Source organism: Melospiza georgiana, chromosome 3 (assembly GCF_028018845.1).
Source record: "Melospiza georgiana isolate bMelGeo1 chromosome 3, bMelGeo1.pri, whole genome shotgun sequence".
In the NCBI taxonomy this organism is placed as follows: Eukaryota; Metazoa; Chordata; class Aves; order Passeriformes; family Passerellidae; genus Melospiza; species Melospiza georgiana.
The window spans coordinates 82402885-82430441 of NC_080432.1; the positions used below are offsets into that span (position 1 = coordinate 82402885).

The following is a 27557-nucleotide window of genomic DNA, read 5'->3' on the forward strand; positions in this document are numbered from 1 at the left end:
GCTCGTCCTTCAAGCTAGTGCCCTCACGAAGCTTCCTCATCTAACAGGCTGCTTTCACAAAACCTGCAGGAACATAATCGTCCGTGAAAGCTCTGTCCCTTTATCTGCCTGAAGTAGCAAACTCAGCAAATGAACACAGCTGGAGGAAGAGCATTTCCTCTGCTTACAAAACTGCTCTGATTACATGTGTAGATTTTTACCTGTCATGTCTTCTTTACTGCGCACAGCAGCTTTTCACTGCCTCGCTGTAAAACACTAAGGACTAGAAACCCAGAGGGGGATGAGCTTTAATGCATTCAGGGATTTTCCAAAACGTCTGCTGCAAGAGCTGCCATCACTGCAGGGAGTGTACAATACTCAGGGTATACAGCAAAAGACAGAAGGAAATATCTTACACTTTGTCTATGAACCCTACAAGGATCTAACCAGAAGCAATTACAGAGCATATAAATGAAAAAATGAGAATATTTTATTAAAAAATTAATTAAGACAAAATAATTTCCAAGAAAAACTAGAGATTTTGTCCATTCACAGACTACCGCATCATGGCACCAGGACATTTGGTGCTCAACTCATTGGTTGCAGCATTGTGTTACCTTTCTCTCAATCTTTGTTAATTTTAGGACAGAATTTCTTTCTAAGGTATGCCTAATGCTTCTCTTGCATGGGATGCCATCACCATTTTTGTGTTTTCATGGTTTCCAATAGCCTGCACTTATAAGAACTCAAGATGTGAGATTTTTATAGGATTGCAGTTATGAGTGGCTGTACACTGGACCGTGAATCTGTAGAGGTGAGTACATTCCCACAAATGGGCATGATTAGCAATCTTTTCTCCCTCAAAGAGGTAAGTTGACATTAATGGTGTGAACAGGATCATCACAGTACTTGCCTTTTGATTTCACACCTTTAGGGTCACATCCCCCTGTAGAGCATGATCATGCCTGCAGCCAAATTCGGAATTAGACATATTTTAAATTTTTGCTCTCACATGTTTGCTGAGGGTTCACCCTCCAAATTCTGAGAACTCTGTTATGTCTGAAATACTTTCCTGTTCCCAGGCTCTTCCTGGTGAGAACAGAACAAGAGGCAACAGGCAGAGACTGAAGCACAGGAAGTTCCACACAAACGTGAGTCAGAACATCTTTATGGTGTGGGTGACTGAGCACTGGAACAGGTTGCCCAGAGAGGTTGTGGAGCCTCCCTCACTGGAGATGCATCAAGAACCATATGGATGCAATCCTATCCAGCTGAATGGATTCAGGACCTTGAGAGGCTGGAGAATTAGGTGTACAGAAACCTAATGAGGTCCAACAAGGACAAGTGCAGGATACTGCACCTGGGGAGGAATAACCTCAGGTGCCAGTGCAGGCTGGGACAGACGTGCCAGAGAACAGCTCTGTGGAGAAGGACCTGGGACTGCTGGTGGATGACAAGCTGACCATGGGCTGGCAGCACCCTTGCGGCCAGGAGGGCCAGCGATACCCAGGGGTGCATTGGGAAGAGTGTGGCCAGCAGCTCAGGGCAGGCAATCCTGCCTCTCCACCCCTCCCTAGTGAGGCCACATCTGGAGTGCTGTGCCCAGTTTCGGGTTTCTCTGTACCAGAGAGACAAAGAGCAGAGATGATGAGGGGTCTGGAGCGTCTCTTACAAGGAGAGACTGAGGGAGCCCTGTTCACTCTGGAGAAGACTGAGAGTGAATCTCACCAATGCGTATAAATTACCCAAGGGCATTTGTCAAGAGGATGGTGTCGGACTCTCTTCGGTGGTGCACAGTGACAGGGTGAGGATAGCCACAAACCATCAGAAATTCCACCTCAGCATGAGGAATAACTTTACATGGGAGGGTCGCAGAGCACCGGGACAGGCTGCCCGGGCGGGTCGTGAACTCTCCCTCTCTGGAGACACTTCAGCCCCGCTGGGGCGGGTTCCTGCGCCACCCGCTCTAAGTGCTGTCACCGGCTCCTTGCAAGGGGGGTTTGGACAAGATCCAGAAATTTCTTTCAGTCTTAACGAACCCGTGACTCTGTGGCACGTTCTCTGAGACAACCGTGCTTTAGCAGGGAAATCAGCCCCGACAGCCACAGCCGCCCTCCACCGGCGCGGGCCGCGCTCCGGTCCCGCGGATCCCGGGATTCCGTGACCAGGGGGCGGGGCCTTGGCCCGGGCCAATCGGCGGCCGGGCGGGGCTGTGGGCGGGCCCGCCGGTGACGCCACTCGGGCTATGGTGGCTGAGTAGTGACACGTCTCCTTGCGCGGCCTGCCGAGGGGCGGGCGGCCGGCCGAGCCTGCGATCTCGCGCGATCCCGGGGCGGCGGTACCGGGGGCCGCCGGCGGCAGCGGCGGCGGGGACGGGCGGGCGGCCGGCGCGGCCATGGCGGGGCAGCAGTTCCAGTACGACGACAGCGGCAACACGTTCTTCTACTTCCTCACCAGCTTCGTGGGGCTCATCGTCATCCCCGCCACCTACTACCTGTGGCCGCGGGACCAGCACGCCGGTGAGCGGCCCAACCGCGGGCACGGCCGGCTCCTGCGCCGCCACAGAGCGGGGCCGGGCCGGGCCCACCGCGCTCGGGGCTCCCGTCCGGCCCTGCCCGCGGCCCCGGGGCCGCCTGGAGGGGCTGGAGGGGCGGCGGCCCCGCGCTGCGCTCGGCGGCGGCCATTTAGCGGTACCTGGGCCGGAGGAAGGGTCCGGGTCCCGGGGCCGCCGCCCCCCGAGCGAGCGCGCCCGGCTCCGCGCCGCGGCTCCTGCAGAGTCATCGCCGGGCTCCGCGCTTTGTCTGGGGCTCGCGTTTTCCCGTGGCTTCCCGGAGTGTTTCAGCGTGGATGACCTAAATTTTGGTCGTGGGGAAAGAGCAAGCTATTGAGTTGGGGACGAAGAGGAAAAGTTACGGGTTCAGCTTTTATGTGCCATAAGGTCACAGCGGGTGCGAAAATGGGGATTTGTTTTTTTTTCTCATTGCAAATCACAGTTAAATGTCCGAAGGGCTGAATTTCTGTTTCACCCTTCGGGATGTTGCTTTGTGTCCCTGAACGGTGTTATAAAGTTTCTTTGACTAGTTCCGAATCTCATTTCCAAAGTAATTTTCCACTTTGTCTTTCCTGCAGCCCTCTATTCTTGGAAGGAGAAGGCGTTTTGGTATATAGGCTGCACAGGAATGCATTTTTAACAGCAGTTATAGGATTAAAAAGGCTGTAGAAATTGTGTTTAAACGCTGGGTGGTAAGTGCTTAGTAAAACAGGGATGCTTGATACTGGTTCCCTTTGTAGAAACCTACTGACTTCTTAAGAACAGTTCTGCTTTGCCATCTGAGCAGAATCCCTTTTGTTCCTTGCATCTTTTTACATTCAGTATCTGATGGTTACTTAGTGGCTTTGATGCAGTTTTAAAGGGCTTGCCAGGTTCTGCTTAACTTAGTTTTATATGTAGAAGAAATACCTAGCAATGGAATCTTAGTCCTGTGCCTTCTAGCGAGGAGTAGGATAGAACAAATGTTGTTTTGGTGCCACATGACAGCTGTTCACAGTCTTGGCTGCTGGCAGACCTGCCGGTGGCCTGTGGCAGGGCCCTGGCTGGAGAACCTCTTTGGAGGGTTGGTCTCTGTCCTCCAGGTACTCACTACCTGTTGTGCAGCTGAGGAGTTGGTTCTCTCTTCTGAAAGGAAAGGTTTCTCTGCCTCCTCTTTCTGCATCCTGACTGTTGCAAGAGGGAGGCGTTACTGTTGTTGAAGGTGTTTTGTAATCTTCGGGTTGCTCTTGAGGAGCGGGGAGTCAGAGAGAAAATGCTACTTCTGTAACCTTTTTCCAAACACCAAGATTTTTATTTTTGTTCTGGTGAAGGTTGGGAGGCAGTGGGGGAGAAAATCGCTTTTTATCTTGAATGATGCTTTCCGTCCTCCATAGTTCTTAAAAGCTGCTTCTTGGGAAAATGATTGTGTCTTGCCTGAGATACTGTGCAGAATGGTATGGCCAGCAGGGACACTGTGATGTTAGCATCAGTTTCAGGAGGCTGACAGAAGCAGGAAGAGCTGTAGAAATGCTGTCAAACTTGCAGCACTTTACCAGCCTTACATAGGTGATTGTCAACTATCCTTACAGAAAGTCAGAAAATGAAACCTGACTTTGGAATATGGCTGTATGGATTTCACCACATTTCCAAATAGGCCTGCCATTAAATTTATTACTAATTTCTTTCTGTCTAGCCAGCATTGTCCAGTATGTAGAGGGCCTGCTGCATATTATTCTGCATTCAGTGCTAGATTCTTCCAAAGCTGTGTCAAACCATACTTTCCAAAGCAAAAGGTAGATTTTATCATGCTGTTGGTGCAAAGTAATGAGTCAACTAAGTGAAAATCACCGGTGGAAATGAAGGGAGATGGAAGAATGATTTCTGCCTCATAATTGTCTTAATGGATTTTAAAATGTGAATGTAGTCCAGTTTTTAGCATATGCATTAATGGCATGCCTGCAGTCTCTTGATTGAGTTCTGTTCTTCAGGCTCTGTTTAAACAAAGAGTTGAGGTGTCATACAGATCATCATTTGGGACTAATGTTGGTCTGCTAAGTAAGTTCTTATGAAGTAAATCTGCTAAGTAGCAGAACATTGGGATGTTTAAGTTGTTTAAGTGTATGGTTCTTAGGCAAGTAATTTCCAGCAAAATCCTCTGAGTATTTTTCTCACAGCTTTTTTGTATGTATTCAACCATGCCTGTTCCAGCATTTGAACAAGATTTCAGGAATAAATTAAAACCTTGTGATGGTGGAAAATACTAATTGTTTAGCCACTGCTTCTTGTTTTCAGTGTAATTCACTACTTTAAAAAAACAGCAAAACCACTTATTTCAGAAGCAGAGAGAAGGCCTGTGTCTTCAGAAGAGAAATCTTCCAACACTAGTCCATCCTGCTTCCTTTGATGGGCAGAAATATCTGGATGTTGATGTGAGATGTTATTTTGATGCTAGTTTAGAGTGGAGTTTCCAGTACTGAGGCTCAGTATTGGGCCAAAGAGAACAAGTTCTGCTAAGAGCTCTGCCCTCTGTGTGTGGAACCAAGTAACATTTTTGTTCTGGGGTTGTGTTCTGCCCTTCCTGTGCTAGAGAGCCGAGCCTTTGTCACCCCTGGTGGATTGGGGAGCTTGTACTGGTGAGCTCTTTCAGCTCCAGCTGCAGGAGCAAAGAACACCAGATCAGGGGGAGCTTTTGAAGCAAATCAATGCTTGTCCTCCTCACTTCAGGACCCCTTTGCAATGCAAACCAGAGCATCCAAAAGACACAGAGCAGATTCCTTTTTTGGTAAAAACTGTGTTGGAAGAGGAGCTTCAGCCACGTTGTGTTGTAAGAGCAGATGAGAGCTAGCGTTTCGCAAGGGTGAAATGCTCACTGCAGGAAGGTCACACCACTGGTGCCTGCTGCCTCCATCTGCAAATGTGCTGCCATGGTTTGCTGGTATGTGATACACTACAGAGTGCCAGTGGAGGGAGAAGTACAGCAAAAATCTGGGAATTGCTGATGGCCTGGAATATTTTAGGATTTGTTCTGTGCTGTAGTTTTGTAGTAAATGCTCATGTGTGGGATCTCAGCACCTCAGGACTGATGTGCAGAGTGACCGAGACCACCCTTGGGGGGCTCGGGAGTCCTGGAATGTTGCCAGAAGTGTCTGGTGGCTGGACTTTGATCCTGCACGGGAGATGACACCTGTATGAGGATGGGAGGATTTCACTGGGGTGAATGGTGAAGGGATAAGTTAGTTAGAGTGAAACACAGGGTTTAGGATTTCTGTACAGGGGGGTCTAAAGAAGTAAGATGGAGGAATTGGGGTGTGTCCTGTCCTCCTTCTTCTTCTTCTTCTTGGCCTCCATCTTTTCTGGTGATGTTGGCACTTTGGGATTGGTTATTACTAAAAGTGCACTGGTTAATAAGGGTGAAAGGTATTGGGGAAAATTGATAAATATTGTATACATAACTTTGAGTATAAAGATAGGTGACCGCCCCGGGGGCTCTCAGTGTGCTCATGGCTGGCTGCTGAGCAGACCTCTGTCGGGCCGAGAGAAAATCTTTTAGATAAACAATTAATAAACACCGAGACCGAGAAAAGATCTGAAGTCTCTCCTCGTCCTTTGAAGCATGGGCTGTCCAAGGCCATCCCTGGGCCTTTCCAGGCCACCTAAACAGCCGAGAAACCGACACTCATGGAATGAATAACCCCCCCCAAAACTCCGTGTTTGTTTTTGCTATAGTGAAGCTTGGAAAGTAAGACTGGATCTATATTGCTTTACTACTTCAAGGAAAATCAAAATGTGTTACCTAATGTCAAATTTGTAGTAGAATAGTTTTTTGGCAAGCCATTAACCTTTTGTTTTTAGTTCTTATAATAAACTCTTGGAAAGCCTTTCCAATACTACTGTCTGGAAGAACAGCATGATGTAACTTATGTCTCTAAAGTACTGAGAAAAATTGAGCTGCTTTTTTTCCTGAGTGTCTAAGCCTGCTTTTTCCAGGCATTCTGATGGGGTCCATATGAAGTGTTGCTGCAGCCTGTGGTAGGGATTGATGCTGGTATCTGGGAGGGTTTTGCTCTGGTGTGCTAGACACCCTGTGAACTGTCCCATAATTTCATTACCTCAGCTTTGATAAACCAAACAAGCAGGTAATTGACTTTGTAAACTGGATTTGTCCAAATGACTTTACCTCCTTGGTGTTCACTCCAGAGCTAATAAAGCCTTTGTGGAAGGTTAATTATTCAGCTTTGTGCCTTGGACTGAAGTTTCATAATAGCATCGAGGCAGCAGTGCTCTGACAGAGTTAAGTGTTGTATTTCTCCCCATCCCTTGTGCCAAATAGAGCACCAATGTATGGGAGTGGAAGAATGTAATTTTAACTAAAATTGATTGTTGTCTCTTTTTTCTTTCTTCTGTCTTGTTGTCCCTTTTTTCTTTCTTCTGTCTTATTTTTAAGTGTATTCATTTCTGTGTAAGACTGTGTGTAGCTGGGATGGTGCAGGATGTGACTGAGGGAAAGCAGACTGATTCTTTCAGTGTTGGTGATGGCTTCAGGTGATGGTGAATATGGCTTCAGGCTATATTGTTTATCCTTGACTTGTTTCTTTAAAACATATATGTGTGTATATATGTTTTATTACCAAAAAAATCATACTTTTTCTGGGTTACCTTTGTTTTGGGCAAATACTGGTATTAATTTAGCCTAATTACTGTGAGTAAAACCATTGCAAGGACTGCTCTTGGAACAAAGAATGTGGTTGCTAAAAAGTTATTCTGGTGCAGATTCATTCTTAGCTAAAAAGGTATTTTCTGCAATGGGAATTTTCAAGTTGTTTTTCTAAATGTTAATTGTGAAAGTTGAAGAAAAAGTTTCTTTTTTTTCCCCCTCAGCAGTTTGGGGTGGAGGAGTGTCCATCAAAGTACTTTCCTGCTGTTGGACTTGCTTTGAGGTTTCAGTGTAAGCTTGTGTAAGCTTAAATGTCAGCATCTAGAAAGGAAATAGGGAGCAAGGGGTGAATTAATTTAGTTGGATAATATGGCAGTTGTTGCACAATGCTGATATGTTTGCTGAACTTTGTGTACTTTTTGACTTTTACCTGTGCTGCTGGATTGAGGCACATAATTATAAAGCTGTGCTGAACCAGGTGGTCAGAGATTGTGATGTGCTTTGTAGTTAAGTACATGTACCTGGAAGCTTGCTAGTTCATCTCTTTTAGTTTCTTTTGGTCTTCATTAAATAAATTGTCCTGTTTTAGGGCATTGGGTATTCATAATTTGTTACAAAGCTGATGGAAAGAATGGAAGTATCTATCCTGAGTTTTTTATAGTAACTTGAACAAAACAAGATGTTGAAAACATTTCCCAAACCCCTAAGAATAACAGCTGTGAATTCAAGGATAATGCTAGAAAAAGATTGCAGTCTCTTCTCTGAGAGAAAAGAGGCTGTAGGAACTGTTCTGTTTGGAATGTAGATCTTCCTTCTTGAAGTTTAAGAACATAAAAACCTACTGTTGGGAAGGGAAGAAAACCAGATGAATGGCTGCATTTTTGTATCTAGAAAAAGTATTGATATGAAATAGATAAAAGCTATTTTGATAACTTTCATTATAATAGAAATCCATACAAAGTCTATGGTGTTTCAAAATTTAAAAAAATATATTTGTTTGGCTTTTGTTTGTTTTTTTTTGGTTTTGTTGCTGCTCCCCAGCCTGGCTATACGTTGTCCTGTTGCTCACTACTAACATTTTTCCTTTGCACCCTCCCCTCTCAAGTGTTTCTGTGTGAGATATAAAGTTTTCTTGAAGAACACTGGGCTAATACCAAGAAAAACTTCTAAAAATCTGCTTAAAGAAGGCAATTTCCTGCTAATCTTTGAAGTTGCCATACCTGTAGCAAGTAGCATAGGCAGTTAGAGAACCCTAAAAATATTGCAGCCATTTTGGTATTGAGGGTGGACAAATATACAGAAATATTTAAAAATGACAGCTTACTTGGTGACTGTTAAAAGGGAGAATATAATACCATGTTGATACTTAATTTATTTCTTTTATTTTTTACTGTACTGCTATTTTGAAGCAGTAGGGCTTTTTGGGTAGCTCTCTAGATGGTTTAAATGTCAGAGACAACTACTAAGGTTTAAAACCTTGGTCAGAAGTCCTGAGAAAGTTGTTCTGTAAAGGTTTGCTTCGTTTTTTTGCTTAGTTCTTAGGAACCATACTTCTCGGTGTATCTGCCCACTATACTGGATATGTCTATAGTGTCAATAGTGAAGGTTTCTCTGTAATTTTTTGGTGTTTTTTTCATCTGTGTCAGTTGAGGCTGACCTCAGAGAGTCTCACATTAATCCCCTGCTTTAAGGTGCAGGTAGGGAAACTGAGGCAGTGACGTTTATTTGGCTGAGGACAGCAGTGAGTGTGCAACTTGCATGTGACTCAAGCCGGTGCAGAGAGTGCAGGCAGCACTTCTTCAGTTTTATCAGTAATGGACTAATGAGCACTTGTACCTCACAGCAGCTGAGGGAGAGGAAGAAGCATTGCTGCTGCTCCCACTCTGGGTAGAATTCTTCTGTGATGCTCCTGATCCTCTGGTGTGAGATAAGATTGGTTGGAGTGGGTTAACTGTGATGCCTGTCCTTGCCCACAGCTCACTGAAATCTCATTAACCTTACTCCAAAGTATTTCACAGCATTTTGGCATATGGTTATTCAGGATAAAGTACAGGATGCTGGTAAAGGACAGGATAAAAGGACAGGATAAAACCACAGGATGCCATGCTCATTGCTAATGTGGTGGATAAGAATGGGTGTGAAAAATTGATATCTGTGAATATAAGCATTTTGTGTCCGTATGTGTGTGCTTATCCTTTCCTGTTAATATAAACCTTTTATCATTGTGTCAGGAAGTGGGAGGAGAGCCAGTGAAACTCAGTTATGCATCTAAGGACTGTTACTACCTACAAACTGAGCTTTTTGAGAGATTGAGTATGCCATGGTTTGACATAAACCATTTCAAGTTCTGAAAAATACAGTTTATTAGGTGACTGTTTGAAGGCAGAATATGATGTAATGGTGATACTTTACTTTGTTTTTTTGTTTTTGTTTTTGTTTTTGTTTTTTTTTTTTGAAGCAGTAGGGTTTTTTTGAGAAACATTTGAAGACGGGGCAAACATAATGAGATGTCACTAGAAATGTCTAGCAATTACCTCTAAAAATATTTTTCAAAACAAAGCATTTGCACAGAGTTATCCAAATTTCTCTGTTATTTGGAAAAAAAAGCCTGTCTTTTCATGGAATTTTTAAAAAGTATTATAATCTTACTATAACCACTATAGCTTCCTAGCAGTAAAATAAAATTAATAACCCTCTATTAGAGATTAGTTTAGAAGCTTCAAGACTGTCCAGAATACAAAATGCTGAAAAGCTTTTTTGTGGCCAGTTAAGGATCAAGCTGTAAGAAGAACTTTATCTTTCATTACATGTACATAAAAATAAAGTACTTTCTATTTTTAAAAAAATCATCCTATGTTATGGAAGCTTATGAAAACAGTGTACTGAAGGTTTTATTGTACACTTTGTTCATTTAATAGTTGCTGCAAGGTTGTCTTGACAACTCACAGAGATGACACTAAACTACCAGGTTATACAGGCTATGCATTAGAGAATTAGATTCAGTTATGGTTTCATGGGCAGCTAAGCTGTTCCTGGAGAAGCAGCAGGAAATTTGAGGGAGAAGCAAGGTAAATGACAGGAAATGGAATCAGTAGTGATTCCATAGTTTGGGTTTGTTGTTTTTTGTTTGTTGGTTGTGATTTTTTTTTTTAAATTTGCGTTTCAAATTCATGCCTGTGAAGAAGGGTTCGGATCTGCAGCAATTTGAGCAACTCTTGACTGGGGCTGATGCTGCATCCTTGCTCCCTGTGGTGCTGCTTTCTCCCATTGTTTATAGGGGTTTATAAACCTTTCCCTCAGTTACTAGTCAGGACCTGACATGTATCTCAATTTCATGGTGGGGAGGGTTGTGCTGGCTGGAAATATCAAGAGCAGGGTACAGGTACAAGAGCACAAAACAGGTACCAAATTTCTTTCCCGAGCAAAAAGATTAGTGTCTGCACCAGTTTTTAAATAAGTGTACAATTAAGAAGATTTAAGAGGTGTTTTCAGAGTTTCACCTCGTTATTTCTCTTTTGCAGGATATTGCTTACAGGCATTTTAAATTCAGAAGATTCCTTTATCATGATTGGCTGGATAAACTGTTTGAAACTAGGATATTTGTAAGCGTTGTGCCCTGCCAATAAAGTTTCAAATACCCTTTTTTCTTTGGAAGCAAAAGCATGGACATAGTGGCTCAGATCAGGTGGGGTTTTTTATGTAGTATCACAGAAGTGAGTGTCTTAAGGAAGGAATAACAGGACAAGCATAAATGGTGTTTCCTTTGCATATTCTCTGTGTTTCCAGTGGTTTTGAGTTCAGTAACTTTTGTTATAGCATCTGTACCATCCTGTGTGAAGGGGGTCACTGTATCTGCTGCCCACACCACAAATAATCACCTTTGTTTTGCAGCTGCTTCTGATGTTGCTTAACAATCCTTATTTGCTCTACTGGAAGAGGAAGTAAACATTCAGTCCTGGCTGTCACTTAGGTTTTTTACACCCTTCCATTACCTCTCCTTGCACTTTACTCTCTCAGCTAGAAGATTTGTGATAATATTTTGGCCATAAATCTCCTTATACATTTCATGGCCCTTGTTCACCTTAATTGAATGTTTTCTGGTTGAACCTCTTTAGGAGGTGGGGCTAGGGCTGTGCATCACATTTGAGGTGTGAACAGCCTCAAGGTTGGACATACCTCCAGCTTATGTGGTGGAGTAATAATCTCTTCCTTTTCGCACAGGAATGCTCTAAACACATGCTCTGATTTTTATTTTTCAGCTGAGTTTTACATAGAACAGTTTCTCACAACACCAAGATTGCATTCTGAGAGGTAATGGTCAGCCTTGAGCTCATCCTTGTATCCACAGAATTAGAGTAGCCCCCGCTGGACTTTATGTTTTCATACTCATGATTGCATGTGCCATTCAGAAGTGCACTTGCTTGATCTTTACAATTCTTCAGGATGCCCTTGTCCTTGTTACCCAGAATAAGTTCATATCATCCAGAAGCTTTATTTTACTGCTCACCCTTTTAGTCTGATTACTTATTAATGAAATGTGTTGTAGTTCCAACACAGATTCCTGCAGAGCTCCTGGCGATTTCCTTCTGGTGGGAGAATTGGTAATTCACTCTGTCTTGTAGTCACATATTTATTTTTGCAATAGTTAGATGGTTGTTCCGAAAGACTTGTAAAGGGAACCTTTCAAAAGCCTTTTGGAAACCACAGACTGTATCAGCAAGATCTGTTCTGTATGTTTACTTCCTTGAGAGGACTTTGCCAAAGACTGTACTGATGCTGGATGGATGTATGCTACTTATCCTTGTGTCCACTAATTCTGTCCTTTATTAGAGTTTCTTCAGGGTGTGCATCAGAACAGTACTGACTATAAGCATTTTAAATGACTAATGATACGTTTAGTGACTTTTGTTTGCATTTATTTTGGATTGAATGTGTTCTGGTTTCCTCCCCACACCAAACTGATAAAATTCAGTTAATAGTTAAGAGTGTGTAATCTCGGAGCCCGGCATTGTTGTTGGCTTTGTCTGAAATTGATAACCTTGACTCATGTGGATGTTGTTCCATGGTAAAATGTCCAGTTTCCTGATTCCTCTCAGGTTCTGTTAAAGTTTTGCAATGCAGCTATAGCTCCAGTCCTACTATAAATCTGATAAATTAGGTGATGGAGCTTAAATGTTGTTATAGTTAGTTCCACTGACTGTTTTGTCAGTGTGCTAATAGGAAGGACAAGGTTTGGAAGTGGCTTGATTAGCAGTAGTGTAATGTGGAACTGTGCCCAGCTGACTGTAAATACAAAGCTTGGGTAAGTAAACTCTGAAAAGAGGTTAACTTCAGGATATTGAATTGTCTTATGCTGCTGTTTTTTAAAGCTATTAGTAACAAATGCTATCTTTTGGTCAGCAAATATGTGTGGGATTCTGGGAATGGAAAGTTAGGTTACTTTTTGTTCCTTTTAAGCTTTATCTAGTTGCTGCAAAACATGCTCTGGAAAAAAGCTTTGCTGTTAAGTATTTTGTAGGTCTCTTTGTAGTTAATGAACTGCTTGGGTTTTAATACTTAAAATGTTACTCAAAACACATAATTTTTTGGCTTATTTCTGTGAATGTTTGCTAGAGAGAAAAATCTCTTTGAAAACAACTAGGGTGAGATTATTCAGCTATAAATGTTTTAGTTAAGAGGCTAATCTGGACATGACCTCTTTATAGATAAATAATGAGGGTCATGAGGACAATTCTTATAATGATAGACATTAAGGTTAGAAAGCATCTATCAGATGGTTTAATTCTTCACTGCTGTGGTACATTTAAAATCCTGAAACATGCTTTCCATTTTAAATTTTTTTAAAGTAATCCCAGTGGGAACACTAGTGCTTATTTGAAGGCTTTTGCATTTAAGCTACAGCGTTTTTGAACACTTTAAAATCAATTTAATTTGCTTCATGCCTCTTAATTTGGAGTTTTACTGTAGAAGTCAATCCTATTATAATAAAGTTGAAATTGCTCAGTACTTCAGAGGAGCTGCTGACTGTGAGTTTGCTGTGAGTTTCAATCCTGCCTCTTGGTTGCTGGCAAAGATGGGTAACTTCTTTTACAACATAGTTATAAATGTTTGTCAGTGTCATTTTGAAAGTAAGTCTGTGGGTTTTTTTCCTCACCCTGTGACTTTTAAAATTATCTCAGATAAAATAATATATCCATGTGGATTCTTTTTCAGTAATAATTATCAAGGAAACTGTCAACAGAGTTAAGCATCAATGGCCTAGTGAAAAAGTAGGGTAGCCTTTTCCTACTTCAGCTGTTATCTGAGAAATGGTTAAGTGCTGAAGAAAGTAAATTTTTACAGAGAGCCTCAGTTCAAGACCTCACTAAATAAGTTGTTCATACAATTATTTGATTTCTGTTATTGTTGAAGTAGAAAGAAGCCCAGGAGTTCAGATTTTGCATATATATATATATATATATATATATATATATATATATAACATTTGTGTATAACATATATATACACACACACATAACTGTGGAAAGTAAATACAAGCCTACTTAAGTGTACAGTTTAGAGGATTAAAACTGAGTAAAATCCAGGAAACCTGGAAGCTCTGGAGTATTTTGACTGAGCCTGTTGCCCTCAGTTTTAACAGAACAGATGTAATGCTTAGAGCTGTGGCGTTCCTGTGCTGTAACCTTTACTCAAGACTTGCATGCTGTGTGTATTACTTGCACCTCTTGATACTTTCCACAGGTACAAGTTTTCCATTCAGGTGTAGAGAGAGGATGACACACTACAAATGAGTTTTGTGAAAGTCTGGCTTTAAAGTGATCTTGGCATTTCCTAGGGCTGCGGAACTCTGTCGCTCTGTGTTCCTTGCTGAAAGAAGTAATTTTCTTTCAAAACCATTCTCCTTTGGGTGAATTGTCTGCACCTGGGTGGCAGAATATTTCATGTGCACCTCCTCCTATTTCTTTTCCTGACAGAGTCCACTGGAACTGTATTCTGGACTATGTGACTTTGCTTTTTGTAGTAGCCTGGAGGTAGAAAGAACACAGGAGGCTAGGATGTATTTCTGTCCTTTCCTGCAGTTTGGGGTAGCATAATGGAAGACTGGTGGCTTCTGTTGATTCTGATATTAGCTTTTTGCTTGCTTTTGGCTGTCATAAAAATTGACTGATACTTTGAAACTTTTATATGCTTTAGATATAAATACTGATGCCAGTAGTCTTATTTGTGGTATTTTTTTCCTGAAACTGACCTTTGTTTGTTGCAGCTGAAACAAGATTCTGGGGATTAAAACTTCTCAGTATAATTGCCAGCTGTACCTCTTTTCTGTTCTCTCTCTTCTAAAATTGCCTGTGTCCAATAACAATAAATGTGCAATCTTCTCTTTTTTCTTAGAAGGATGGAAAATAACCTCCCCTTAGTTTTTTTTTTTTTTTTTTTTTTTTTTTTTTTTGCTTTGCTTTGCTTTGCTTTGTAGTTTTTTAAAGCACTTTTTGGAACCTCCAGAACCTGGAACAAAATTATTAGGTTTAGGTAGGAATCAATTGTCAAACATTCCTGAAGATTGGGTGTATCCTCCTGTTTCTTTGGAAACAGGTATGTAAGATAGGTGAACTTCAAATCCAAACTTAAGCCAGGCATGGCTGAATTGTAAACCAGGTTGAATGTAATCTCTGAAAATTGGAAATCCAACCTGTAATTAGCTTTCTTCTGTGTCTGTATATCCTGTGTCCTCACCCATTGTGTGATTAGTAAATCAGAGCAGAGGTTGAGACAGATATGAGAAATTTTTGCCACGTGAGGATGGTCAGACTGTACAATATGTTGTTCAGAGGCACAGTGAGCTCTGTCTTTGAAGCCCCTCCAAATGCCTACAGCCAGACTTTGAGCAGCTGCTTTTTTGACTCTCCTCTGAGCAGCAGGGTTTTTATTAGGTGATCTCCTGAGGTCTTCTCCACCCTTTCCAACCTGTTAGTGTTCTGTTTTACTCAAGAACTGTGTGGTCTGCGTTACCCATGCAGAAGAAGCAAATGCCTCAGGTTTAAAGAACTGGATATTCAAAAGGTTTGCATAAGTTCTGATCAGGAGAAGTCAGTTGTTTACTTTTAACACTCTACTTGTACCTGTTTTGATGCCCAGAATACAAAAGAAGTGACTGCAGCAGTCAACAAGGAAAGACCAACCTATGTAATCTACCTAAACTTCTGTAAGGCCTCTGATAAAGTCATGAAAGAGATGGCACTCAGATTTTCATTTATATCAGTACTAGTTATATTTCCTGAACTTGAAAAGTGTGTTAAGATGTAGTTTTGGCTGGACATTCACATACATTATTTAAGTTACTACAGTATGCACTTGTGAGAACCCTTGTGACTAAGAATTGTGTTGGGGAAAATCTGCTTGTGAATCTCAGGAACTTTGTGTGCATTGAGAACAATATGGAGGGAAATAAAGCAAGCATGGGATGCTTTCCCAGATTATTTACAGGAATGAAGTGGCAGTCTCCATCCTCTTGTGAGGGGGGTGCTTTAACAGTACCTTGATGCATGGAGTAGTGTTAGTGAGATTAACTCAAAAGCCCCACGGGTGCATTATGCCTTTGCTTTGCAAGGCTCTTGAATACCTATTCCTAAAACTGTAGGAGAGATTCACTATTGTGAAGGATTTTACCCATCGAGCAAGAAGTGGTTTTGACTGGAGGAAAAGCATTTCCTGCCACCCCACACACACTTGTCTCCCTGTAATCCCATATCAAAGCATGTTGTCTGAAGTGCTCTTACACTGTAATGGGAAGCCATGATCTGGACTGAGAAGAAACAAGAGAACTCTAATTGTCTGCTTTTAAAACTCTGAACTTTTTTCCCTGACAGAATATGGATTCCAGAGCTAAGATCCAGAGAAAGTACAATTCATATTTCACTGCAGAGCTTTACTTTGAGGAATGTGTGAGGTGTTCACTGCAGTGTGATCAGGGTCTTGCATGATATTGCAGGGCAGTGGCATGGTAAATTCACTTGTGTAAAAAGGAAGCTCCTTCTGTCAGACAAAGGCAAAGCAAAACAGATCTGATTTATCCACAACTTGCTGTTGTTCCTGCTGTACTCTTTATTTGTATACAAACACCAGTTTTCCTGTGGGTTGCATTCTGTTTGTTTTTCCTGCATGCCATAGCTGACATACTGAAAAGGGAAACTTTAGGTGTTGAGTGGCAGAAGCAAAGTTTACAGGTGCACATTAGGCAAAGGTTGGGTTCACATGTGATGGTTACTATGTGGCATACAGGAAATGGAACAGTTTTAGGTAGAGAGAGTAATCTGACCAACTTCTTATGTTTATGCGTGTACAGCATCACTTAATGGATAGAAAGCATTCTTTCCTCTGGTAATGCTGGACCTTATGTTAGTCCTCCAAATGACCTTGTACTGCCTGTTTGGGGTGAGGTGGGCATGTTTGCTGTTCTGTGTGTTGCCAGCTTGGTTAATCACAGTCTCTCTATTTTTGCAGAGCAAATCCGATTAAAGAATATAAGGAATGTGTATGGAAGGTGTTTGTGGTACCGCTTGCGACTGCTGAAGCCACAGCAGAACATCATTCCTACAGTGAAGTACGTACGTTTCATTTGCATGGCTTCCCATTCAGCAATTCTTACCTTATTTTATATAGAAATGCACTGGTTTGTAATCAAAGCAGGGCTTCGTTACTTTTGCATCACTAAAGAGACATTTGCAATCTGCAATATTTCAATAATTAATAGGTAATCATTATTGTCTAGTAGGGTTTGAAATTTAGGTGCATACTTTTTGTTCTGTATAAAATACCGGAGGAATGAGACCAGTGAGCCTCAGCTGTAGAAAAAAGTAAACAATGCTTTTATTTGTTCAAAAAAATTATTCTCCCTCATTGAAATTAGTAGTGCTAGTCCAATCTTTTGATTTAAATATTTAGTATGTGAACATATATACTCAAATATAAAAGAATAATAACTTTGTATGTTTGAAGGTGAACCCTTTATCAGTTCCTTGTTATGCCCATCCTCAAAATGTTTTGCTGTCTGTTATGCACCTGTGTCAGCTTTTTGTGTTTTGTTTTTTTGTTTCTTTTAACACATTGATTTTAACTAGATCCTAGACATCCTTTAAAAATCAGAAATAATAGTGTATACCTGCTGAGGAAAGACAGTTAAAAAATGCAGACTTTGTGGTAGTGGATTGTCCTTGTTAAAAGCTAGGAGAAAAAGTGGTATTAAAACTGAAATACTAACACCTGCTTTAGTGTTTCTTGCTGTTTTAATACTATACTGTTTCTTGAAGAGTGATACAAGATGTTTCAGTGTTATTAGAATGGTGCTAGAGCTAGTAGATTTGTTGTATTTAAAAAATTCTTTTTCTTTCAAACAGGAAAATAGTCCTCCTTGCTGGCTGGGCATTATTTTTGTTCCTTGCATACAAAGTTTCCAAAACAGACAGAGAGTATCAAGAATACAACCCTTATGAAGTGTTACATTTGGATCCTGTAAGTAATAACATCTTTCACTGCTCTGTACTACTGTAACTGTATATGCTGTGTGTAGATGTTAATCTTGGACTTGTTTTTTCAAACAGAAGAAGTTTAGTGAATCTATCTAGTGATTTTGTTCTTTTTTGGCATGTGAAAGTTACTGCTGCATGTTATAGTCAGTTGTTATGTGTTTTTTGCCTATATCTGTACCAATTTATAACTTTTATATCTAGTGCCTTCAAAATGTAGTGAGGTGGGTGTTTTAAAATCCTATTCTGATGTTGTTTTTCTCTCTGTGTACAGGAAAACAACAAAAAAAAAATCTGTTTTGTATGCCCTGTGTAAATCTTCTGAATAGGAACTTTTAGGGATGCTGAAGTAACTGTATAAACAAGAATGTGAATTCATTTGATTTACAGTTTCTGTACAGAGCAATATTTGTAAATGAGAGGTTTCACTGAAGGGTGTTGGTGATGCACATTTTGATGTAGTGCAGGCTAGCTTGAATTTTGGTTGTATCTGTGAATGCAAACAACAAATTCTAAACAGTGATCTCAGCCAATAGGTTTATTGAAATTGAACTGGGATAAAAAAAGATATAGTGTCTATCTAGAAAATAGATGCAGTGCTTTGTTTATACTGAAGGACTGATTCAAAATGGATGCAAAAATTACATATCCCAAGGATAGACTTTCTGAACTTCTTTTAAACTTTTCATCTTAACCACAATACCTTGAGCAGATTGTCTGCTTATGTTAATTATTTCCTGATCCAAGGCTCCTCTTTTAAATAACAGTAGAGTCATCTTTCCAGTTCTGGAGTCTGAGGTATGTTTCACTCTCAAGTCTGAAGAAATACACTGTAGATCAGCTCAGCACAAGAACGTGAATGAGCTTTGAATGTACCTGTTTTGATTAAATGTGATGCATATTGTTAGTGTGAGAGCTTAATGTGTATGTGAACTTTAGCAAATGCATCTCTTGCCTTTAAATGACGTTGACTTGTCAGCAGAGAAAAGCAGCACCTTGTGCTAAGAAAGCCATTTATAGCAGGTGAGAAGTCTGTAGCCTATTTCTAGCTGGACAGGTAGAACACCTGCCTGTCATGTCTGGAGCCAAGTTACTGCAATTCAGCCACTGCTCAACTCACTGCTGCTGACTTGTGTTCTCCCACTGATGCACAGGAAGGAGCAATAGAGGTTTTTACTGTTAAATGGTATCTGTTGGACCCATGCAGTTTAAATGTTCATATAATTGGGTTAACTTTGATTAAAGAAATCAGGCTAGGGATTAGGTCATCAGAGTATTTTCCTTTGTTATCCTTCTGAAATTTCTACAAGAAACAACCCAGGAGGGAAAGAAAGGAATGCACGTAGTGAATTACAGATTTGTGTTTATTGATAAAAATTTGTACACGTGCTCAAGACGTGTGCAACTTACCCAGGCAAAGAAACCAATTCTGGAATCGGCCTTAAGGACTGAGGGATGGAGCATGTTCTCATAAGGACAAGCTGAATGAGAGCCAGAGATTTTAAGAGGGGGATGAAAAGATGGTTGTGAAGGTAGATAGTTTGAAGTAGGGCTCAAGAAAAGAATTCAAAATCTGAACCTGTTCCTTGCTATCAAGCAATTTCTATTAAATCTCTTGAAAGATTTTCAGTTCGGACTACGTGAAAAATGAACAGATTTCTTCTGTTACCATTCAAATGGAACTCTGAGAGTTGTAGCTGGTCCTGCTGATGAAGTGATACAGATGCTGAAGTGTAGTTAGATAATGGAACTGTTATTGTTATTAAAAAAAACCTTAAAACACCAGAACCCCCTCCCCCTAAACTTTAAAAAAATTAAAATGATTGCAGATAGAAGCACTTCAAAGTTTTGATGCACAGTAATTCACTTCTTTGCATTCATACTCTAGTCAAGATTATTTTTCATGTTAGCATATCAATTTATAACAAGAGGCTTTTATTTCCTGAGAAGAACCACAGCACCAACAAAGTCCAGATAATGTACTTACACCAGATTTTATATGCAATATCAGCACTGGGTTTTGAACATAGAATAGCTCTTTTTGAAGCATGCCACTGGAATTCACTAACACATAAGGTGCTCAAATATTAATTTTTTTATTTAATGAGTATCTGTACTGCAGTTTCAAAGCTGGGATCCAAGGCATAAAGATGAATCTCAAAAGGGATTATATACAGGCACACTCTGTGTTCCAAGCAGACTGACACCAGCTGTCCAAAGCTACTAAGCTTTTCTGTAAGTCAGGCCTAACCTCTGTAGCCTAGCTTTTGAAAATGAGGAGTAAGAATTTATTGTAGATGAAAAACTTGTCAACTTTTCTGGGATTTTGTGCACCTTCTGGGTCAGAAAGAAAAAAATTAGTTTTTTTTCTAACAGAGAGCATTCATGTGAGCCATGAAAACACATCTCAAACAGCTTGGGTTTTTTTTTCCTTCCCTTTGTTCTTCTTCCTCTACTTTTTAGCTTCTTTTCCCTATCTGACATTCTTTCGCTAGTCTTGAAACATCAGGTTTCAGTTGAAGTCTAATTTATAATGGAGTAAATTCATCCTGTGCATTAAATCAGGCATGCTGTTGAAAAATAGTGTTAGAATATGGCAGACTGTATAAAGTGAGATAAAGTAACAGCAAGTGAGGCCTTAGGGTAGTTTAATTTCTGGTTTAAATTTATTGAAACAGTACCATCATCTGTGAATAAATTCTTGTGTGTTTGTTATGCAGTTAAGGTCAGCATGCTAGGCTTCTCTGGCACAAAATACTGAAAAGTCTTGTGGTAATTGTTGTGAAAAACTTAGCAGATAACATATAGAAAAACTTAAGCTGAACTTACTATAAAGTTTTGTTGGGCTGTCTTGAGTAGTGAAGTTCATAGTCCAAGCTGGAAGTTAATGCACAAGGGATTGTGTTGGTGGCATTTGACAACACAAAAAGTAGAATAAAAATCAATCTTTCTCAGGTATAGGTAATGTATTCCCTTTGTTCAAGAAGTTTGAAATAATTTATGGGTAGGATGATTCTAGTCAAAGGTCTTTTTAAGTGGCAGGGAAATCTGCTTTTCCTGGTGACTGACAGATTTATTTCTGCATGCAAGCTGCAAGTGAACCATCATACTTGATCTGTGAACTATGCTTAAATAGAAGAATATTGCAAATGAGAGTTCCTTGTATTCATGAATATGTTTAAGATTCACCAAACAGATATGAAATCCTTCATTTTTTGTTTTTCCCATGGATGGACAAGCAAAATAATCTGGATAAAACACAGTATTCAGTCATCTGAGCGTGTTTTAGTTAGACTCTGAACTTCTGTCTTCATTTGAAAACATAATGGTTGTAAGAATTTTATCAGAAAAATAATAATGTTTTAATGAAACAGTTTCATGATCCTATGTTACAATATAATTCTTCAGTGACTGGTTCAGAAAAATACTATGCAATCTATATTAGGATTATATATAAAGAATGAATTTTATTTAAGGTATTTATTAATAAATGCAAACCTTTCCTTTTGTAGGGAGCAAGTATATCAGAAATAAAGAAACAGTACCGTGCACTATCCCTAAAATACCATCCAGATAAAGGAGGAGATGAAGTTATGTTCATGAGGATTGCTAAGGCCTATGCAGCGTAAGTTTCTTTTTTGCCTATGAAAAAAAGGGAATCATAATATTACGGGCAGAACAGCCTTTACAGTAAGAACAAGGAGGGTGCAAACAGGCAGGAAGAAATGTGTTCAGATATGTAACAGAAGTCAAAATGTGTCTTCCTGCAGTGAGTGTTTGCTTTGTACGAGTTAGGAAGGATAATTTGTTTTGAACCTGTCAGAATACTGTAAGGTGTTAGTTCTTTGTGTTAACTTTCATGTCAGCTAGGAAAAGTGTTTCCAGTAGAACACATATTAAATCTTTAAGATGACAAAGAGCAAAATGGGTGTTGTTGTTTTTAACTAACTGACTCTTTTACAGCAGTTTTGAAGTGATGCTTAGAAAATATATTTGCTGTTCATTTCACCTGCTGGTAAAGCCAAAGAAAGACAGTACTTTACTGTTCCATCCAGTGAAAAGGATGTTTTCATTCTGAATCTGTTTTCTCTCAGCTTGCCCCTATCCCTTTCCAGTTTTGCTTGCAATGCAGTCCTGATTTTTTACTTGGTGACTGTTTGATAATTCCTGTATAGTTCTTAAAAGCTGAGTCCTTGAATCTGCTTTTCCTCTAGAGTATTTTTTGGTCTTATCTCTTACAGCATTTTTATTTATTTAGTGCCTGAGAGATGTCTAATATAAGAATTTGGTATAAAGGAAATCAAAATATACAGGCATTTCAATACACAGTTCAATCACAATACCAGTGGGATTCCCATTACTGGTGTCTCTAATGCACTCACTGTCAGATGCTGATGGGAAGGCGTGTATGGCTTGAAGCCAGCTGGAGCCCATTGTTCTCTACAGAATTCAAGTTGTCTGGTTTTTATTCTCTGGTGGACTGAGCCAGGTATTTACTCCCCCCATGCTGATGTCTCAAACTTGAGACATTCGTAGCTTTTTATGCACTCAAAGAGAAATGTTTATGCCACTAGTCGATCCCTTCATCTGTTGATAGGTTTTTTTATGTAAAACAAAGGCCACCTTCATGCCCCCTTTGTGCTGAGGTGGAGTCTGCAGCAGCTGTGCTGAGTCACTGTGGTCACAACATGTCACTCTTGCCCATTTCCTCTGAGACTTCTTCAGTTACTGGGGTTTATTGGGTCAGTGACATCATCAGGGAGCCTAGCAAGTGGTGATTTCTGCCTTGAAATCAGTTGTGTATGTGGTTAACCTTACTGATGGAGATTCCTGTTTGGGAAGAGGTGGGAAGGAGAACCAACACCATGCTCACTTGAGCAGTTTGGAAATGATACTTTTTGCTTAAACACATCTGTATCACTTTGAAACTCTCTTCAGCTGGAAATTCTGGTGTGCCTTTTTGAACTCCTGAAACACGTAAATTATTTGCTTTGCAAGCCAGTCCTAACACTTGGTGCTACAGTTTGATACTTCAAACACTGGTGCACGGGCTGTGCAGAGGTATATTATGAAGTAAATAATGGTGAAGTTCCTTAGCCATGATGTCTTGAAAGACTATAAAAGCTGCTCATTTGGCGAGTCTGCTTGGCAACAAATGGGAGACTTAGAAGTGATCAGGGGAGGCCTGACTTTCTTCACTGGGTTTGTAATATGAGATAAAATCTTTCATACAGTGAAAGCCAGGTACTCTGTTTTCTAAAGCAGTATTCTTCCTTCTAGTAACAGGGATTCTGTCAATTGCCAAAAAACTGTCATTACTGAACAGATACAGAAACTGTAGCATTTAGGAGGTGGTGTCTTATTTAATGAGAGAGTAGTAAATTATAAAACTTGGTAGTTCCAGGGGAAAAACCCAACAACAAATGAAACCCAGGCTGTCAAAGGCTAAAGGTCTAGAATAAGATAAAGGCCCATATGGACTACTTCTGATCAATCTTTTTTTATTTACCCTCCTTCCAAAAAATAAGATAAATTTCAACCTCTTTCGTTCAAAATTTTCTGTGCTGTAACGTGGCATCAAGAAATATTGTATGCTGATGGGTATGCACTCACTGTCATGAAAGGGAGATGTGATTGTGCCATCTCCTGCATGGGCATCTTCTGTGTCTGATTTCCTGTCAGAGTTCTTAAAGAATTTGCTTGTGTATCAAGGAGTAGTACAGCAGTGTTGTTTCCTATTAGATTTCATACAAAAAAAAAATTACCAGAAGCTTTGTAGCTTTCCAAACCACCTCCAAAGGATAATGTGACTGACAAATTTAAAGTTTCTGTTTGTTAATGGTTTAGAGAAATGTCTTCTGTATTAACTTAATATCTCTTCTTGTAACTAGCTTAACTGATGAAGAGTCACGAAAAAACTGGGAAGAATTTGGTAATCCAGATGGACCACAAGGTAACAATTATTAATGACAGAGGTTCTGTAACCACTGCACATCGAGATGTGTAATATATGATCAGTCAAGAAGCAGTTAGAGCTTTATATAAAAACTTTCTCCTGTGATTAAAGCAACACATCTGACCAATTCTTTGTGAAACTGGCTCTGGGGGGGGGGGTGGCAGGGAAAGGCAAGAAAGTTTGCTTTATACTTCTTGAACTTTTTATTATGGTAAAAAGAGAAGAATTGTTTTAGTCAGCTTCAGTAAAGTATCTAGGGAGACTTGCCAATATTAACGGAGGTATAAGCAAAAAATAGAATACTGCTTATCAGAAACTTGTTGATTTTAAACATTTCTTGGTATTTAATCATAAATACTAGAGATGTGTATTGGAAAATTAACAACTTGCAGTAAACACACTTTAAAAGGACGCACATGGGGTTATTGTTTCTGGGCAGGTTGCTACATGAAAATAATCCTGGTGATGGTGTGTTAAAGTTTTACAGCAGGTCATCTAAACAAAATGGATTTAAGACTGAAATTTAATAGTTTTTCCCTATTTGCAGTTGTGTGAATTGCTTGTAAAACACCTTTTTGATTGCTTAAGTGGCCTACTAAGGAAAAATGTTGCCTATTTCTAGCTGATACTCATTGCAGGCAAAATGGAAATCTGCCATTTGTTAAGGCAAGTTATTCAACATATCTGTGTAGAATGAGTTACAGCCAGACTGGAAATAATAAATGGAATTTGTAACTTAATTCTGAAGTTACAGGATGCTATGAGGGTACTCTGTCATCTGTGCTATAAATTCTTTTTCTGAATTATATTCACCCAACATAGGACATTAATTTATAAGTTAAAAAAGCCAACCCTAGCCCTTGAACTGGTGTTTCAAAGAAATAAAAATCTTCCTCTTCCTTCAAAAAGACATCTTTACCAACTATATATATCACAGTCTGACAAAGGCATTTCTAATGGACTAAGAAGGTGAATTGGCTTCTTCAATCACTGTGTTTTATAGCATAACAGATTTCTATCAGCTCCCAGCTTCTACTACTTCCTTTGTTTGGCAAGTAAGAAGTCTCTATCCCTCTTGCTACAAAATACAGATAAAGTCTTTCTTCAGAAATGCTGTCACAATATCAGCAAAATGGTGCTATAAATTTTAATAGCTTTGCTAGGACCTTTGTGGATGCTAAATTGTTTTTCACATCCATAAGCTACTCACTTAGTGTTGACAAGGCATAGGATTTGAAGTTAGGCAGTTGTGTCAGTGTCCTTAAAAGGGCCTGAAGCTGTGACGTCAAAAGAAAACTCTGCCAAAACTTGAGAAGGCACAAACATCCTTGGTTGGCTTAGTGATTGTATTCACAAACCTAAGAGACTTTGGATTCCCAGAGGGCAAAATGAAATGATTTTTTGGCAGGGTAGCAGCTCGTACTGTGAGCATTAAGCCTCCTGCTCTTCTGAAAACTTTACCTCAGACTTCAGTGGAAGTAGAATTCTCTGCTTTATTTCTAGACCTCTCGTTATTGTTTGAGACATCTGAAGAGTGGGAGAAGTCCCTGAACTTTTCTCTCTCTATTCTCTAACCTTGTTCCACATTAAAATGTGAGACACTTTCTAATTTACTTAAATTCTTCTTCTCTGTATTTATAGATCTGTGGTGTAAAACATGTACCCAAGCTATGTACTCTAGTCTTCTCGTTCTGTACAGACAAAGGATGGATACAGTCCCTCATGGAGGGATTTTCTGGGCTGAGATGAAGCATGTCTGGGGTTAGACATGCCCAACCAAGTTCAATGTGGTACATCCCAGGGAGAGCATTCCTCTCTATCCAGCTGAGGCAGTGTGAGGCCAGAGGCAGGCAAACAAGGGCTTTTCTATTTGCATGCCTTGCTGCTTTACTAAAAGTAAATGCAAAATCACTCAAAGAGTGTTTACAAGCAGGTGAGGGAGATCTGAAGAGTACAAAGACAGTCTACTAAAAGTGCCTTATGATTAAAGCCTATTTCCCCCTGGTCTTTGCTGGTGCTTCAGCTCAGTGGGCATGAGTGGAGGGCAAGTAGACTCTCAGACCAGAAGAGAAAGAACTTTTTACTGAACTGCTTCTGTTCCTGGAACAATTTAAGGCTACAGTCCTAAAGGTCAAAAATATTGTAGTAAACGGAAATTTACTCCATCAGTAAAAGACAGATTTTTAGTAGATTTTTCTAAAAATCCATAATCATTAACAGATTAGAGTCTGGAGATCTTCCTTCTCCAGGGCAAGGCATTTCTTGTAACTTAATCTGGTAAATTCACTGGGTGTCATCTGGTTGAACTCCTAAGGCTGAGGTGTGGTCAGGCTTGTCAGATGTTTGGTTGGAGACTCAAGGAAAAGTAATTTTCAGCTTAGAGAGGTCACATTAGGCTTGTGGGTAACAACTGTTTATCTGAATTGATGGCTGTCACAGTCTGTTGGAGATGGCATCAGTGTAGTGCCTAACTGCAGAGAGATCCTAGCCCATCCTTATTTGAGGCATTGCTCCTCATGGATAACTGCTAGTACTAAAGAAAACATGTTTTTCTTTTAAGCAGGTTCTAGAAGTGTGTAAAGTCCTACTTTCTTTTCTTTCCCCCACTGGTTTCATGGAACTCTTAGAATTGGGATAGATAATGTTTGCAGAATTTAATTTATTACCCCCTGTGTCTGAAAAGCTATTTTGTGCTACTCTCTATTCAGATCTGTATACTGGAGATGTTAGAGAATCATATCTTCTGTTTTCTGTAGCCCAAGTTCTTTTGAATTGAAGAGCATTCCTCTTTCTTTCTTGTTGTCATTACAGTGCAAGAGTTCTATTGTCACTACATTGCAAGGGTCCCATATCACTAGAGTTTTGTACCTCCTTGATGATTTTTGTAGGCAGCTCCTCCAGGCACTGACTCTTCCTTGTCCTTACAGCAGCCAACTGACTCCAGTTCCCATCTACCAACCAATCCAGTCTTTTATAACACTCTTGTTATTTGCTACAGCTGTGGCCTGTTAACATCAGGCCTGCTCCTAGTCTTTAGTAATTGGCTCAGCTGCAACTCTTTAAGGGATAAGATTACATCCTCTACCACCTTCATTTAGCCATACTGTATCCCTCTACACTATCTTACCAATCACAGAAATTTGAGCTGACAGAGGGTTTGTGTTTACAGTTTAGAACATTTTCTTAGAGGGACAAGCCAGTAGAACTACCCATAGAAGTAATTAGCTCAGACCATTTTCTTGCAGTTCATTTACTTATTTAACTATATGTATTTAAACTGCTGAAAACTCTGCAATGCAAAACTCACAAATCTTCCAATTTTTTATATATGTATAAATAAATCTTGCCTATCTATTTCACTGCAATATGTTAAGCTAAAATACCTGGTATTTCAGGTGTTGGATTTAAGTCCTGTTATTGCATACTTAGCGTATTTCTAATTTGTTGCTTGATTTTGCTGTATTTGTTAAAATTTTGCTTATTGAAGTAATAAACATGAGTGGGTTTTTTGTGGGTTGGTGGTTTTTGTTTTTTTTTTTGTTAGACATAATGTGACTTCAAAAATGTTTCTCAGTATTTTATAGTGAACTTATTTTCTTTCATCCTACAGCTACAAGCTTCGGTATAGCTTTGCCAGCTTGGATTGTGGATCAGAAAAATTCAATTCTGGTGAGTCAGCTTACTTAGCTCAAGATTTTAAGGTGAACTTTCAAGTGTTTTTGAAAAAAAAAAAAAGCTTAATAGTGCACATTTTCAGTCAAAACACATTAATACTTTGGTCCAAGTGCACATCTTCGAAGCAAATTTCAGGAGTTGTGAGTGTTACAGTAGCTTAAATCTAACCTTTGAGAGTGAAGTATGAGTATGTTTGGATGGATCTCATTCCAATGACAAAGAGGTTCTACTGTGGTCATC

The 27557-nt window shown here is 39.9% G+C and overlaps 1 protein-coding gene across 1 annotated transcript in view; it reads left to right on the forward strand.

Moving 5' to 3' along the window:
- Positions 1–2362: 2362 nt before the first annotated feature.
- SEC63 (SEC63 homolog, protein translocation regulator) overlaps positions 2363–27557 on the forward strand; it is a 53898-nt gene continuing 28703 nt past the window's right edge. The window contains exons 1-6 of the mRNA XM_058020762.1: positions 2363–2498; positions 16665–16764; positions 17558–17672; positions 21199–21311; positions 23578–23639; positions 27253–27311. Coding sequence (XP_057876745.1) covers positions 2375–2498; positions 16665–16764; positions 17558–17672; positions 21199–21311; positions 23578–23639; positions 27253–27311 — 573 coding nt within the window. The 5' untranslated portion in view covers positions 2363–2374. The remainder of the gene's footprint in view (positions 2499–16664; positions 16765–17557; positions 17673–21198; positions 21312–23577; positions 23640–27252; positions 27312–27557) is intronic.